This window comes from Ptychodera flava, chromosome 12 (genome assembly GCF_041260155.1).
Source record: "Ptychodera flava strain L36383 chromosome 12, AS_Pfla_20210202, whole genome shotgun sequence".
NCBI lineage: Eukaryota > Metazoa > Hemichordata > Enteropneusta > Ptychoderidae > Ptychodera > Ptychodera flava.
In genome coordinates, this window is record NC_091939.1 from 2,964,568 (window position 1) to 2,979,944 (window position 15,377).

At 38.1% G+C, this 15,377-nt stretch overlaps 2 protein-coding genes and 1 long non-coding RNA gene across 3 annotated transcripts; all 3 read left to right on the forward strand.

Moving 5' to 3' along the window:
- The first annotated feature begins 49 nt into the window (after positions 1–49).
- Positions 50–943, forward strand: LOC139146084 (uncharacterized). The gene is made up of 3 exons (XR_011555073.1): positions 50–182; positions 437–567; positions 812–943. It is a non-coding gene; the product is annotated as an uncharacterized lncRNA (long non-coding RNA).
- Positions 944–1,116: 173 nt separating this feature from the next.
- Positions 1,117–7,190, forward strand: LOC139144713 (uncharacterized). The gene is made up of 9 exons (XM_070715437.1): positions 1,117–1,258; positions 1,531–1,774; positions 2,037–2,621; positions 3,169–3,366; positions 3,530–3,720; positions 3,918–4,029; positions 4,231–4,559; positions 5,173–5,380; positions 5,724–7,190. The coding sequence occupies exons 1-9, from the start codon at positions 1,154–1,156 to the stop codon at positions 5,888–5,890; spliced, it is 2,139 nt and encodes a 712-aa protein (XP_070571538.1). The 5' UTR covers positions 1,117–1,153; the 3' UTR covers positions 5,891–7,190.
- Positions 7,191–9,211: 2,021 nt separating this feature from the next.
- On the forward strand, positions 9,212–15,121 carry LOC139146085 (plancitoxin-1-like). The gene is made up of 7 exons (XM_070717529.1): positions 9,212–9,376; positions 9,885–10,068; positions 10,721–10,793; positions 11,555–11,743; positions 12,158–12,433; positions 13,371–13,648; positions 14,751–15,121. The coding sequence occupies exons 1-7, from the start codon at positions 9,264–9,266 to the stop codon at positions 14,925–14,927; spliced, it is 1,290 nt and encodes a 429-aa protein (XP_070573630.1). The 5' UTR covers positions 9,212–9,263; the 3' UTR covers positions 14,928–15,121.
- The last annotated feature ends 256 nt before the right edge of the window (positions 15,122–15,377 follow it).

Consider the following 15,377-nt stretch of genomic DNA (forward strand, 5'->3'; position numbering starts at 1 on the left):
CTATTCATGCGAACGTAACTACATGTTTTGAAATGAATTTCCAGGAAAACCAGTACAGCGGTATGAGTGGAGTGTTGGATCCAAAGACGAAGACGTCGGTGCAGGTCTTTTAAATCCTGCTTTTGATAGGTTATGGCACGATGCAGGACAGAACACCTTTGCTGTCTTCACAAAGCAAGATGGTAAGTTTAGTTCTTCAGCAATTTTATTTTGTTTTTGTGATGGTTGAAGTTGTAGGCTGGAATCAGTATCTTAAGATTTCGGGACTCACGGGCAGATGTATGTACACAAATTAAAACATATTCAATGCAGCGCAGAAGCGGCTGCCATGGTGATGGTACCCAAGAAGAGAAATTGTTACGACGGCAAATGTAATTCCCAGTGCTTTCTAGCCTATCGGTCATTAACAGTTCTGTGGTGTTCTCTATCAAAACAGGTCCTCTGAATTCAAGAGTCTACTACGTATTCTATGTTAAAGCTTGGTATGATGACAAAACTTTCGCCATATTTAGATCTGACGGTGTTAAACCCGATTATACTCCACCCAGCATTTCATCTTCACGAAAGGTAAGTTAAGTTGTAGCTCTGCTCATCTTTATGGCCATGGCACGAGAACTTGTTTATTCGAGGCGGCGTTAGCAATGTTAATAATTGCTATGTCTCTGTTCAACTGATCTAAACTATCATTTACCTGTCTATTACTGATTTGTTCCCCGACAAATTTCAAAGCATTTAATATCGATTTCTTTCATTGATGGCTTATTTTTTCTTTCATTTCTTCATTAATTCTTTAAATACGTTTTCTCGGCAGGTGAAGGATATTCTGAATATAAACACCCTAATAGATGTTGATTACTCAACATCGGCTACCGCCATCGGAGTTGCGTGGAAAAACGTATTCCTCAATAGTGATACGTCAGTTGAAACTTTCAAGATTTCACTCAGCACATATCCTGGAGGTACGTTAAGAGGGAGAGAGAGAGAGAGAGAGAGAGAGAGAGAGAGGAGAGAGAGAGAGAGAGAGAACGTTTGTGTCTGTGTTTTGTTTCTTGACTGATACCGTTGATCGCGATTTGAATACCGATATTCACTCGTAGGTGAAGATATAGTGCCATACGATGGAAACACGTACAATTCACACGATTTTACTGGGATGTTAACCGGAATCAATTTGCAGAGTGGAGTGACGTATTACTCCAATGTGATGGCAATAAACCATGTAGGACTGATGTCAATAGCTTCCTCAGATAGTGTAATGGTAGGTGCAAAATAAAACGAGTCAATAATTGAAATAATCCTCAAGAGAGAAGTTGTAGATTGCCAAGAGATCACGTGATCATCTCCCAAAGGCTAACCTTAAAATTGGTAGTATTGTTTACTTATGTGGCAATAAAGAAGGTGTCTATTGAAGAGGGAGCCCCTAAATCAAAGTGCATTGCCTTTTACTGTTGTGTATAGGGCATATATATCATGTTGAGTTTTAAACCCCCTTTTTTCAAGACGTTCCTGCATGATTACTTTCAACTACAGATTGACAGTAATCTACCTAAAACTGGCATCGTGTATGACGGGCTTGGTCTAGAAGATAACGATTACCAAAATTCAACTACAGTAGTTTCAGCTTCATGGCATGGCTTCTCAGACCTCGAGTCATCAATAGATCACTACATCTGGTGTGTGGGTCGTAGTCCCGGAGCGGAAGATATTTTACCATGCCATGACGTTGGTTTACATCTATCGAAGGCAGAAACACTTGACTTACCAATAACATCAGGTGAGAATGCATATTTCATTACGAAAAAAATACTTATCAAGAGACTGTCTTGTAACATTAAATTTGAGGAGGTTGATTGTGTTGATATTGCACAATATCTTCAAACTCAATGCTATATTAAGTTATGAAATGTTGATTGCAAGAAAGGTGCATTGAAAATGATCTGAGTTGTAAATCCATCTGTCGTGGGGGAGAAACGACATAAATTTAAAAAAACTCAACATATTTGATTTCATTGACCTTTCTATTCGTATCGATGTAGGGGAAAGATACTTTTCAAAGGTTATGGCCGTCGATGCTGCAGGACTGGTTTCATTGTCAGCTGTGTCGGATGGTGTAATCCTTGATACGTCTGCACCTGTGATCAGGTCAATGTACTTCAATGATTCGAACTTGATTGAAAATCCGTCGTTTGAAGAAATACAAGATACGACCGAGGATGGGAATTCAACAGATGGCTGCGCTGATGGCGTTTCATTGTCTTGTAAGCCTAAAGGATGGCAAATCGAAGGTATTGGATATGTCCAAACATCTGCAGAAACTGTTGGACAAAGTGAAAACGCTTATCTTATTCTGTATGGCAGCGTGAGTCAATACATTGGAACCGTAGAAGGTGACAAGTATAAACTGTCTTTCCACGTCAGTCATACTGTACAGTCTTCCACACCATTACTGTCCCAGGAAGGTTACATAGACATTCCCGGAATGCATCGTGTATTCCACCTTTTCCAAAGAGCTGGTAGCCATGGCGATAATGGCCTTGCTGAATGGTTTGAGCATGCGTACTACTTCACAGCGGACTCTGCTTCATCAAATATAGAAATTGGATCATTTGGCGAAAGGAGTGGTACGTTAGAATAATAGATTCCAATGATTCCCATATACTTACTCATGCAATCAGGAATATTAACTCTCTATTCATAAAATAGCCTAAAATCACTTCTCCCATAATTTAAAATGAAATAGGTTAAATTTGTCTCCCAGGAATTGACCTTGCGAACATCAAAAGAGATTTCGAACTGTAAAATGGACACACAATGAACTTTCAATATTTTACGGTCAAAAAAGTATCATATTTTCAATGCGAACGACTACGCAGAATGATATAACATTCATACCAGTGAGAAGTTCACGTTTGAAAGACTTGGACCGAAATGTGTATAATCTGCTAACAATATCAGCAATTGGTAGCAACAATGCCAGGCATTATTTTGAATTGTTTTATGTATTAAATACTATAATTGTACAGCAATCCAAGTGGCGTTAAAGTCAGGTAAAGGAGCACATTTTATGCCAAGGTGATTTTTGTTGGAGACGTTGTTTAACTTTATAGGAAAGCAAGTCGATTTTTAAAATCATTTATACTGATCTGATATATAATACTGTATTTTTAGCAATAGCATTAGATAACGTCAGAGTTCAGCGTCTTAGTCCAATCACTGATACCGATGACGTCACTGAAGAGTTTGCCACAGCCATAGCTGTTGACGTCAGAACTGACGGAATTAGGTTTGCAGTGATCGCTAACTGGGATATGATTGACATAGAGAGTGCCATAATCGAATATCTCTGGGCGATCGGGACAGTCAAAGGTAAGTACCATGCATTCATATCAATTGAAAACATCTTGTTTAGTAATCATTAGCGACATGAAACTTGAACGACACAGTGTAGTTTATCAATATCATATCACATTTGCTAAGTCGGAAAGTACCTTGATTTAGCACTGCTAAACGCCTGTCTTTGAAATTTCAGGGGGGACGCAAATTCAAACGTTTAAATCAGTTGGAAGATTGAATCATGCCATCGCTGATGACTTGGTGCTGACCCATGGCTTACCAATCTATGTCACCGTTGTAGCCAAGAACGCTGCTGATCTCCAAACAGCGATCTACTCAGAGCCATGGTTGATAGATCTGACCCCTCCAGATTTGTGCTGTGTCATGGTATGTTTAGAGCATATTATTAATAACAGTTACTTTGCATTGGTTTTGAATCAGTTAATCGAAAGTTTATCATTGTTGAACAAAGGACGATCTTCTACAATCTCTTTCAAAAGATATAAGTAAAAAGAAGCCAGGTAAAACTTCCGAGTCAACAGGTTAATCTCTGAATTCTCTGATTTCATATTGTCATTGCACAGGATGGTGCAGATGAAGACGTGGATGCCGTGTACCAAATCACATCCACTATCTCAGTTCATTGGAATGTTTCTGACCCTGAAAGTGGAGTTCAATATTGTGAGTGGGCAGCTGGTATGTATTTAATCAATTCGGTTTTTTGATGTTATCATCGGTGACTTGTTACAAGAGGACTTGTGCAGTTTTTGCGATTTATGTTATGTGTCGTCTTTCGAAAGACTCGCCCGACACACAAATCTTTCTGTGCATTTAATGCTAACGAATTCGAAGACTTTTCATTATCCACCCTTAAACTGTTTACCATTTCTAATCCAGGTTTCAGTCCAGGGTCAGAAATATTAATGTCCTTCATACGATCTGAGTCCCTCTCATTCGCGCAAGGCAACTTTACCAATAGCCTAGAGCATGGACAGAAAGTGTACTGTACAGTGAGATGTCATAATGGGGCAGGTCTCTTCACTCAACAAACGTCTAATGGTGTCGTAATGATAAAAGATGCCCCTACTTCGAGTGAAGGAACTCTGCATGTTGTTACCAGTTCACCGACCATCTTTGGAACTCGACACAATCACCAAGGTGACACTGACAGCATTGCTATAGTCTGGAATGGCTTTATGGATGTTACTGGTATTGCCTATTACGAGGTAAGCTCAAAGACAAGAAAGCAATTAGTTTGCAGTATGGCTAAGTTTTGCACTGCGAGTCGATTTTTATAAAACTGATGGATTTTCTCTTTTATCGGATTATGCATGCATAGACATTGCAAGTCTATGCCCGCATACAACAATTTTACCAAATATCATAACCCCGAAAGGTCCCATTGTTTAATAAAGATAAATTGCGATCCCCTGGAGATTTGTCCCAGTGACGCCTTATATACACAGATACACGGGCGGTACAGTACTGTACATACGTTTGCGAGCAATATTACAAAAAATTGACAACACATCAAGTACATTTGGTGCCAAATGTACTTGATCTATTCTCATTTTATAGCAAACACACTCACAAAACACATACACTTACGGCATCATCAGGTCGGGATGAAGATAAGACGTGCAATGGTACAAATATATCACAGGAAAGTAGAGGTGTGACAAATATAAAGTTTTGTTTTTGAAATCTATTCAACTCAGACAAAGAAAATATGTGTATAGCGTAGGTGAATGTAAAGACCTTGATCATTGATGCATAGATGTATGATTCGGTCGAAGATTTCATTTGAATAGAGTATTGGTTCTTCATGTTTACTTCCAGTGCAAGTTTGTTGACGGACGTAACGACACTGAGTGGCGATCTGTCGGTCTAAACGGTGAGAATACTGCTCTGTTGACGGGCCTGGACCTTAACACAACACGACCTTTGACCTATCAGATACACCTGAGAGCTATCAACCATGGCGGTTTTATCAGCGAAACGCTCACAGCAAACGTGACAGTCAAATCATCACCGCCTGTCTTGACAGGTAAGTCATGAATCAAGAATATATTACCTAAAATAGTACACTTCCTTTCAGACAAATATACTTCTTGGTCTATTTTATTTTCCCCGGAAAGTAGTAGACGGTGATAAGTTTTATTCCAGAGAAATTTCAACATTCACGAGAATAAAAACAAATCCCAAAATTAATTGAGAATCATTACATTCTTTTTCAATCGATATCTGTCAGCCTCGCGTGTACTCTGTAACGCAAATGAAATAGTATCGTAGTCTGTATCAAATATAACACCAAAGATAACCACGATTGAGCAAATCAATGGTGAAAACGTCTGGCTTCGTCTAAACACATTAGTGATATCTCCTTGCAGGTATCGCCATCCAACATACTTGGCTCGATGACAACACTGTCCTTCTGAGCTGGAGTGACGTATTCTACAGTCAATCCTTACTGATTTACGAATTAACAGTAACTACACTGCACGGTGGAAGTACTGTCGTCAAATGGTTTGAAACACGAGAGACAACATACCCCTGAGAGACATTGATCCATCGATGGAATACTACATGATAGTCACAGCTGTGAACGAGGCTGGCCTGAGTAACTCTGTGAACAAAGTATTTTCGTACTCAAAATTTACCTAGTAAGGTGTGAAGCTGTATATTTGGTATACGATTTTAACAAACTGTAAAGACGGACCACAAATGATATTTGTTAGAGTGACTATCGTCACTCTCTTAATCTTCCTTTATTGATAATACGTTGAATATTATACATTATAGCCTAAACATGGGACTTTATTACATGCCTCGATGTGAGTGCACATCAGTGCATCGATTTGAATAGGAACATCCGGCGAGTTAGCGGGCCGGTGAACGATGTACTGACCGCTTTCCATGGTTACACGGTCTAGTGAAGCCCTTCGACGATTTCGACGTCAAAGTAGACGATTAACGACAGATGTCAAATATCCGTGCCCGCACTCCTATTTTGACTTTTGTTAAAATCTGTCTGATGCTTGTCGATATGTAAAATTGAGTGAAAATTCCCTACATGTAACTAAATGCTATATAGCATTAATTGTAAAGAGGCGTGTAATAAAAACATTATTGCCTCAGAATACATGGGTTTATGTGCCCTCGCAGCAGGAGACAATTTGCCCTCCTGGCGTCGTGCAAATTGTCACCTGCTCTAGGGCACATAAACCCATGTATTTAGGTAATAATATATAATGTGCCCGAGGGTAGGTGACCATTTATCCGACGTAAGGAGGGCAAATAGTCTCCTGTCCCGAGGATCCCGTGATTGGGCTATAATTTTTTTTATGATTACATGCCTATCTGACATAATTGTCTCTCCAAGTTTCTATATACGTACAAATGACAATCATAGACGATAATTTGATTTTCATAATCGCAGGGGGCATTGGTATATTTAAATCACTTTTATTCGGTTTATCGATTTTTTTTTCGCTTAATTTTGTAAAGATTGTATTTCCTAGGTACGAGATGTACTTTGATCATTTTTTTTCATCCTGAAGTTGTCAAGTTGAAAATGGTTCCGGTTCACTTTCAGTCAAGTGATGACTAGTTTCCATTGAATCCTATGGAGCGCGCAATGTTCGATATACGAGGCATGTAGTAAATCGATAACTGAAATGGCTCGCATCATTTCGATGTTTAACGGAAACACAGATTTATAGACAGTCTTTGAAAGACTGGCACACCGAAAAATATATATGTTAAAGTTTGCATGAAGTCGATATTGAAGTTATACCCGAGTAAAACAGTCACGAGCCGAAACAAATTTACTGTATTCAGTTTGAAGAGGTTGTAGGTATAAACCATATTATAAATTTATGTACATCTGTGTGTATACTAATAAAATGCCATGTATTACAAGTTTTTACTCGTTTCGTCTTCTGTATTTTCAACCAAGATAACTATTTGATTGATTGATGGATGGACTATATGATATTGACGATTACATGAATGGATTGTATTATATTGAACATATCTGCATTATGTAGTACTATACGTGCTAGTCTAAAATATGAACCAACCAACAGCATCAACGGAGACAATGAACAAATAAGTTAGTGCTTATAACATTATAAGTAAGCCCAGGGAATATCTATGAACATAAAGGTTTAAAATTCAGCTAAAGTGAGATTCATAGACGTCTTCATACCGAGGATGGCTCAGGTTAACGTTCAAGTTGCAAAATCGACGATGGATAAGGCTGAAATTGAAGATATTAAGTTGTTCGAAATCCCAAGGAAAAGTAAGGAGGAATTTAGTTCCGATAAGCTTATAAGCTTATGCGTGCGTTCTTCGGAAAATAGTAGCAGATCAAACTAGAGGATTAACAGCCGTAACTTAGATATTATTAAATCACCGCCTCTCGGTCAGCGGAAGGAAACTGAATCACGATCAGGGCAAATTTAAAGTGACTATTAGTCATGTTATCTGTAAAGGAGCAGTATTTGGAACATAAAGCTGTCTCAACTGCACGACCGAGCACAGGTCACTCGTTTAAATAACATGTATGAGCCTATTGTTGCACCACGTCCATTTTAGCATGAATAAACAACCAGCTCTTGCATTTGGTACCAGTCCATGAGATAGTGTTTTATTACCAATACTTCGTTATTGTGAAAGATTACTGTAGAAACCTTTGAATTTGCAACCAAACGAAATTAAACTAAACAGAACACATTTGTCTCATTATATGATATTTGTATTTCATCGACCTAACAAAGAACTACAGGACACTCCCAGAGATGTCACGCTCTGTTGGATTCCCATCTTTTGATCGTGTATTTGTGTATTTTCCTTCTATCCAAATTCTTCACTTATTAGTCAAAGTTAAAAATTACGTCCTCCAATGACGGTGTCGGTTCGGTTAATTCGAACGGCGTTCTCTACTATAAGACATTGGATCCATTTTCATGAATAAATACATAGCTGTATTCCCTATTGGGAAAATCAATATACAGCCAACTATACTCGAATCGCTATCGAGATTATCATATTCAATAGCGCTTACTATACACGGACACGTCATTCAGGTTCTCACTAATATCGATTACTAGTTCTCTTAAAAGAGAACTATGGGTGGACTATTCTTTGGGACATAAATTCGGACTCTAAAACCTTTCAAAATACTTTTTTGGATCTTTTAAAGCTTTTGGTGTGTGTATAATATTCACTGGCTTAGTTTTGTGACAATCGAAAATTTTATTTTCCCCATCGTGTTAAGCACAAGGATAAGTAACATTGCGTTCCATTACGCATGGCGTTCTTTGCTACTATTTAACTCGCTTTTTGACCGTCACATTATTTTGATTGACGAACGATTATGAAACAATAGCTTTTTCGGAAGAGGAATAAATCTAGAACTTGAAATTTTCGTAACAATTTCGATTTTCGCATAATCGTTCTTTGAAAATCAAATTACGAACAGCGTTTCATTATACTACAAATGGTATGCCACTTTTTGATAGTTAGGGAGCTTTCTATATTGTTACAATTGTGCGAATGTATTGAGATCAGTGGAAGCATTCCGGACTTCTCTCCCTATAAAGATCAATAAATCAATATCGTAAACATTCGTTTCATTGGGCATCCCGGCGTCTCATTGGTGTAAACTCTTTATATCATTGTATCTCATGTAAGGAACTTTAACGCTCCTACATTTTTTTTATGGACGGGATATCTTGCATGTGCTGTATGCCAACTGAACGATATGTTTGTTCACTTTTAAGTAGGGTGTGGTGATCAAATCGAGTGCACGTCCATTTGAATCACAATAGTTCATGATATACGAGGGGTTTTGTCGAGTTCAAGAATCAAATAGTCTACTCACAGCCACAGTCTACGCGGCGGAGGGGAATGAGTTCTACCGATCAATGGCGCAAATTACTGTTTCAAGTCTTCGCGTGTTTTTTTTCACCATTGTGACGAGTATAGTTTGGACCCATAGCTTCTCATGCCGTGGCAAGTTCGACCATGACGAAAGCTGGTAAGTCAGTTTAGAAGAGTCCACTCCGACAGAAACTGACGACAGCATTTAGTGTTCTATAAATCAACTCTGAAGCAGAAAATACAAAATTTTCGGCGCAATGGATTGTCAGGTATAGATGGAGGAAAATAGCTTTGAATAATATTATCGGGAGAAGCCCCTAATGTATTTTTGAAACATAAATTTTACACGCACGATTGTTAAATTGTGCTAGCAGAAGCACTATCGAGCCTTGCACTGAATTTGATTTTGAGGCAGACATGGTTTAAGCACTTTTATCTTTCTCTCAGACTGTTTTATTCTTCCTATTCGTTGTGTATGTTTCGTTTGCCAAAGCCAAGGTAGCCGTAGTGGTGACTTAATATCAACGGTTAGGATTACATCCAAGAGGTAAGTTAAAATGGGTCAAACTCCACGACTATGAAAAATATTTCATAAACAGGTTCACATTGCTTTCTTATACATGTAGGTCTTTCCAATGTCTCTCTCATTTAACACCCGTCTCAAGGTTCATTGTATACAAACTACCGAAGTTATCAGACTACATGGATGAAAACGTGCAAGATGGAGTTGCTTCCTACTACATGGACAGCGCGAGCAGTGAATGGGAATACCAATCTAACCCCATTAGTGGTACAGAACATGCAATATATCATACACTGAAACCCCTCTATGACAGATACACTGATAATGTAAGTACAGGTACTGTTGCGGCAGTTTACATAATATTGAAATTTGGCAGTTTTCTTTCTCAAAATTACTGCACTTTTCGAAATGCAATATTGCGGAAATATGTACATGTACTATGACCTTGAAAGATTACGAGAAATCTATGCCATGACATGTACTAAAATCTCTCCATGAACCATTACAGAGTAAACTAATCATTGTTTTAATGGAGCGCAAAGTTATTGCTGCTGATCGCGTTACCAGCGACAACTTCAGCTGACATAAATTCGGTCAAATTTCCTTGGTCTGCGCCCTTGGCTCCTATTGAGATCCCGACTTGTATGTTTACAGGTTCACATAACCACTGTTACTAGGTAGTGACAAATCACTTATTCGTGCAGTCTCCTTCTGAATCACTAGATATCCGAAAGTCTAACTTATTAAAATATGAGCAGATATCTATCTGAGTCAGTGTGCCAAATCGTTTAAGCCATTAAACAGCCAAGTCATTACCGCCACACTCGCCACTATAGATATACAAATACACTAAAGAGTTCTCATTAGTGCACACGCAAAAGTTAGGAATTAATTCAGCTACTAAAATGGCAACATGAATAAGTCGTATATATAATAGTAAAGTTTTACAATTTTACTTTCATTTTTCTTCATTTCTAGGACGTATCTTATCTATTATATAACGACCATCCACCACGGACAGGTAGTAGCACAAACTACGGCCACGCAAAAGGCAAGTCTCCTGGGGATTGAAAGATTTATTTTTTTGCTTAAGCTATGGTGCTAGACAAACAAAGTAAATATCAAATTTACAGATATTTTAAATGCGGAAAGGCTACTATACCGTATGTTAACTGTTAAATTTCGATTTTAAAAATAAGAGAAGGTCTAAAGATTGTTCCATACTTTCCAAATAAATTCTTTACTTCCATACCACTCCTTGATGGAAACCACATTTCGAAGCTTTGTTTTCAAGAAAAAAAAACGAACCTAATGTTTTCTTTTATAGCCTGTTTTCTTGTTCGGCTATCTCTCTGCTCTCTGTCAACCATAGGGCAGATTTTAGTCGTGAATAAATCTAGAGACCAAAAAATAAAAGAACGTCCATGTGTTATATTACAGTACAGCTCATCCACTGACGCACACAACACGATCTTGATCTGATGATTCGATGGAACAAGTCAAATAACGACACCAGAGGGCACTATATAGTTTTACTGGGTCATAAGACGACATTAAATGGGATATCGCGAACATCATTCGGAGTATATAGGTTTCAGTTTGCGATGACAGCCTGAGTGTGATAAAATCCCTATGTTGTCTAGGGACCCACGGGTCTTCAGACAATTGAGAGTAAGTCTAGCAAAGTATAAATGTCCTTAACGAGGAGATCGATAAAAATATTTTCTTCCGGCAATCTTACTGATATCCAATGGTCTGTAATCGTACGTAATTATTGTATAAGAACTTATTTTCTACCAAATACCACTACAGGTGTACTACTATTTGACGGAAATCTTCAAAAAGGATTCTGGATGGTCCATTCTCTTCCAAGATTTCCAGAAAACCCTGAACCGTTCGGCATTTACTCCTGGGCTTTGAACAAGAGGGATGAAAATGAGACTTCTTACGGACAAATATTCATGTGCATATCTTTTGAGCAAGCGGAGTTGACGAAGATATGTGAGTCATTTATGACACTGTTATACGGTAGTAAATGAGGTAGAGAGGAACATGTAGAACGTGTACAGGCGCAAATTTGCATGTTATCGCCATGTATTATTTAATTTGTACAGAACCTGTTTCGATATTGCCACAGCTGATCGACACTAGCACTCATTAGTGATTTAGACCTTTGAGTATCTTTAATCTTTGAAAATGAGTTTAAAAATCCGTTTACGACAACACGTCGTCGTAATATCATCTCTATGCATGCAATTCGTGTATTAATGTTTCATACCTAAATGTAGGACATAAGTCAAACCAATAAACATGAACGGTTGGCGTCAAAAATCCACAAAATGATATAACACTGAGGAAACCTACTTGCATATGGCCAAGGCTGCAAACGTTGATTCTATCATGCCTTTATTTCAGGGGAACAAGTGAAGTCTTACAAACCGCGCGTGTACAGTAGGAAAGGATTTCAACAATTCACCGATGACATAATGTTTCCTCCGAGCTCGAGCAATTCGATCACGACCGGAACATCTTCGAAGAATAAGTGGAAGAGAGTGAAAAAAACAGCGATGAAAGTGAAGGCACACAAACCTAAAAAAGCAAGGGCCCGTCATCGGAAAACTCGCGTAAATTCACAGACACAAAACGACGACGGGTTTATTTCTATCGCCAAACAACACGGACATGATGTTGGTAAGGCTCACATTATTATGAACGACTGCTTTATTTTTGTGTTTTTGCGTCACGGGTTATACCGTGGCAAGCGTTGCTTGATTCTCCGACAACTCATGTTGCATCGGCAAACCCTCCATTTTAACATCTTAAGGCTGTTCTCCAGCCTCAAAATGAAACTGTCGTCTCCTGAAGAAAATTTGAAATAATTACTCGATGTCCTAAAATTGATAATTCACTGCGTTCATTTAATTGCAACGTCATTCACATTGTCATTTCATGATCAAATGCATTGATATTTTGATGGCCAATTTGACGTGCGGTTTCTATTCAGTTTTGATTTTGCTATGAAAATTAAATTCATGTTGTTTTGATTTCCATCTCCATTTTGATTTTAAGTTTCATTTTTTTCGACGTGGAATTAGTTTTAGTCAGTGGAGCTCATAAAAAATAGTGAATTCAAGTAATTATTCAAAATAATTAGAATTCTTAAACTCTCAAGTTTTCACTTTTATTTTAAGTACTAGTTCTCAAAGGAAAATTCACGAATTCGCTCAGTCACTCTGTCAGGGAATTTCGTGACACTAACAGTTTGCAGCAAAAAATGTGTTAGATTGACTGATAGAGAATGTCTTTGCCATTACGCATGTCACGTAGATGTAAATGAGAGGACTATGTGAAATTATTGCCCGTGACCCTTTTTCTTTCTAAATCTCCGTCGATGGACGCTGTTTATACATAACGTTCACCGGGCCAACGATTGTGTAACAGTCTCGGGCAGGTCAAAACATTTAAAATAGAAATGGTAGTAAATTAGATTTTAAAAGAAAAATCAAATCTCAACGAAAACGAATATAAAAAAAATATAAGTGCTAAACATCTAGAGTTTGTGTCAGTTAAAATTAATAAATCATGAATAGCATCTTTCGTGATGTTCATATTTATTTCCTTTTTTCAGAGATTTATTCTTATATTGCGGACCGACTTAAACTTACTGATGTGTTTGCTCAGACGTGGAGAAACGGTGCCGGTGGAAAATTGCCATCATGTCGAGGTTCGACGAGTCGACAAGGGATTTCAGTGCATAATTTTCAAATGCAAAATGTAGTGAAACTAAAATTTCCGGAAGTGCATGGCATGAGCGTTGAATATGCTACGACAAAAGATCACTCAAAGTGGGCAATATCTAACGACAACAACAGACCATGGACTTGTATCGGCGATCTAAATAGAATGGTAAGCATTCAAATTTTTAGCTCACATGTCTAGCAAAGTATAATCATTGCGCATGCGCTCTTAAAGTTCTACGAGTACAAAAGTCAATGGAAAATACATATCCTTACGATGCGTATTATCAAAGAAATCTCAAGGTTGTCAATCTCTTAACAACGTATACAACCATCTCAGAATGATACTGTGAACGACAAAATGAAAATATAATCATACAGAAGCTTATATTTATTATAGAAATAACGGGCGACGCGCTGACCATTAACGTTTGTTTATGGGCAAGGGCGAGAGGAAAGCCAAATATTAACGGGCGAGGCTTGCCAAGCCCGTTAATTTTGGCTTTCCTCTCGCCCGCGCCCATAAAGAAACGTTAATGGTCAGCGCGGAGTCTGTTATTTCCATTATGTTATCAACGAACCTCAAATACCGTCAAAATTTACGAAAATTTCCAACGCGAACGACAACGGGGCCCCAGAACATTTGCAAATCCTGAGATCTTTTCCAAAAAAGTGTTTAAACTTGGCCCACAAGAGTTCCATTTTATTTTGTGGTTATGATCTTTGTACAAATTACAATTTACGTTTAAGCTGAAAGGTTACGATGTTTACGATATTATTCATATTCACGGGCACATAAACAAACCATTATTGTGAATTTCTGGTCGGTCACATGGTTTAGCTCGACAAACTAAAATGCGACGGACAGGGCATGGTAATATTATTTTCAATAACGGTCTCGCAGTGTTCAGAATTATGACTCTTCTGTGCATGGCGTGGGATGGGCTAGGGCCCACCACGTCCAAAACCTCTTTGGGAAAGTTGTCATAAAATACGTTGCTTGACCAAGCTTAATTTTAGTATGCTTATAGTATGCAGTGATTATCGATTACGGTAATAATAATGTTTTTTTGTCAAGTGCAACGAAAAGTGTGCGATGATTAACATATTAATGGCATTATTCCTGTTTTGAGAATTCATTGATCATCGGGGGAAATAGCTAATTACTGATTTGGGCAACGAATCTGTTAACTGTAGCCGTCTCAATACTCCCGAAATTGTCTTATGTAACAGTGGTGATGCTCTCAATTGTACGTATTTGTCTTTTTCAGGAGAGTCAGAAAAAACGTGGTGGTGGTTTCATGTGTATCAGCAGTCAAAGTGTCAGGAAGGCGTTTTATGAATTGATACCTAAACAAAATGGATATGAGCCAGTGCTACTAAACGGGGCTGGTTGCCCTACATCAAACTTTGGGTTTGTGTCCGACACCAATGTGAACCCAGCTTGAAGTTGAAGACGCGATCTTGTTATTTACAGCAAGTTTATTATTTCAACAACTTATAAATACTGAGTGGCATTTTCTGCAATGAAATAAGTATGATTTCAAATATCACTAGAATGATGCATGTATGTTCACATATCATATCCGAAGTTGAAATAATATCAGGTCCCTTTAGCTGTAAGATGTAACTATCGGGCGCAATCTGAAGACAGATTACCTTCTCGTCGGTTCCTTTCCAATAGCATGTGTTTATACATTATTTTAATTCTTTCTGACGTGATTCATCTCTGACCAATCAAAGTTGAAGACACTTCTTACTTTTCCGCCAAACCGGCCGCTATATGACAGCCTGAATTAATCACTTTTTGTACACTGCGTAAGCTTATGCTGTATATGTATGCGTATACTCAGAGCGCATCGCTCACCACTGGATCTTGTCGTCACTTATCCACCCAC

What these genes read in the sequence shown, in the direction of transcription:
- LOC139146085 (XM_070717529.1), top strand. Translation starts at nt 9,264, where the DNA reads ATGGCGCAAATTACTGTTTCAAGTCTTCGCGTGTTTTTTTTCACCATT. An exon ending in ACAACACGGACATGATGTTG is followed by an intron (nt 12,434 to 13,370) that starts GTAAGGCTCACA and finishes TCCTTTTTTCAG; the next exon opens with AGATTTATTCTTATATTGCG. An exon ending in TCGGCGATCTAAATAGAATG is followed by an intron (nt 13,649 to 14,750) that starts GTAAGCATTCAA and finishes TGTCTTTTTCAG; the next exon opens with GAGAGTCAGAAAAAACGTGG.
- LOC139144713 (XM_070715437.1), top strand. Translation starts at nt 1,154, where the DNA reads ATGTTAACCGGAATCAATTTGCAGAGTGGAGTGACGTATTACTCCAAT. An exon ending in ATCATTTGGCGAAAGGAGTG is followed by an intron (nt 2,622 to 3,168) that starts GTACGTTAGAAT and finishes CTGTATTTTTAG; the next exon opens with CAATAGCATTAGATAACGTC. An exon ending in CTGGTATTGCCTATTACGAG is followed by an intron (nt 4,560 to 5,172) that starts GTAAGCTCAAAG and finishes GTTTACTTCCAG; the next exon opens with TGCAAGTTTGTTGACGGACG.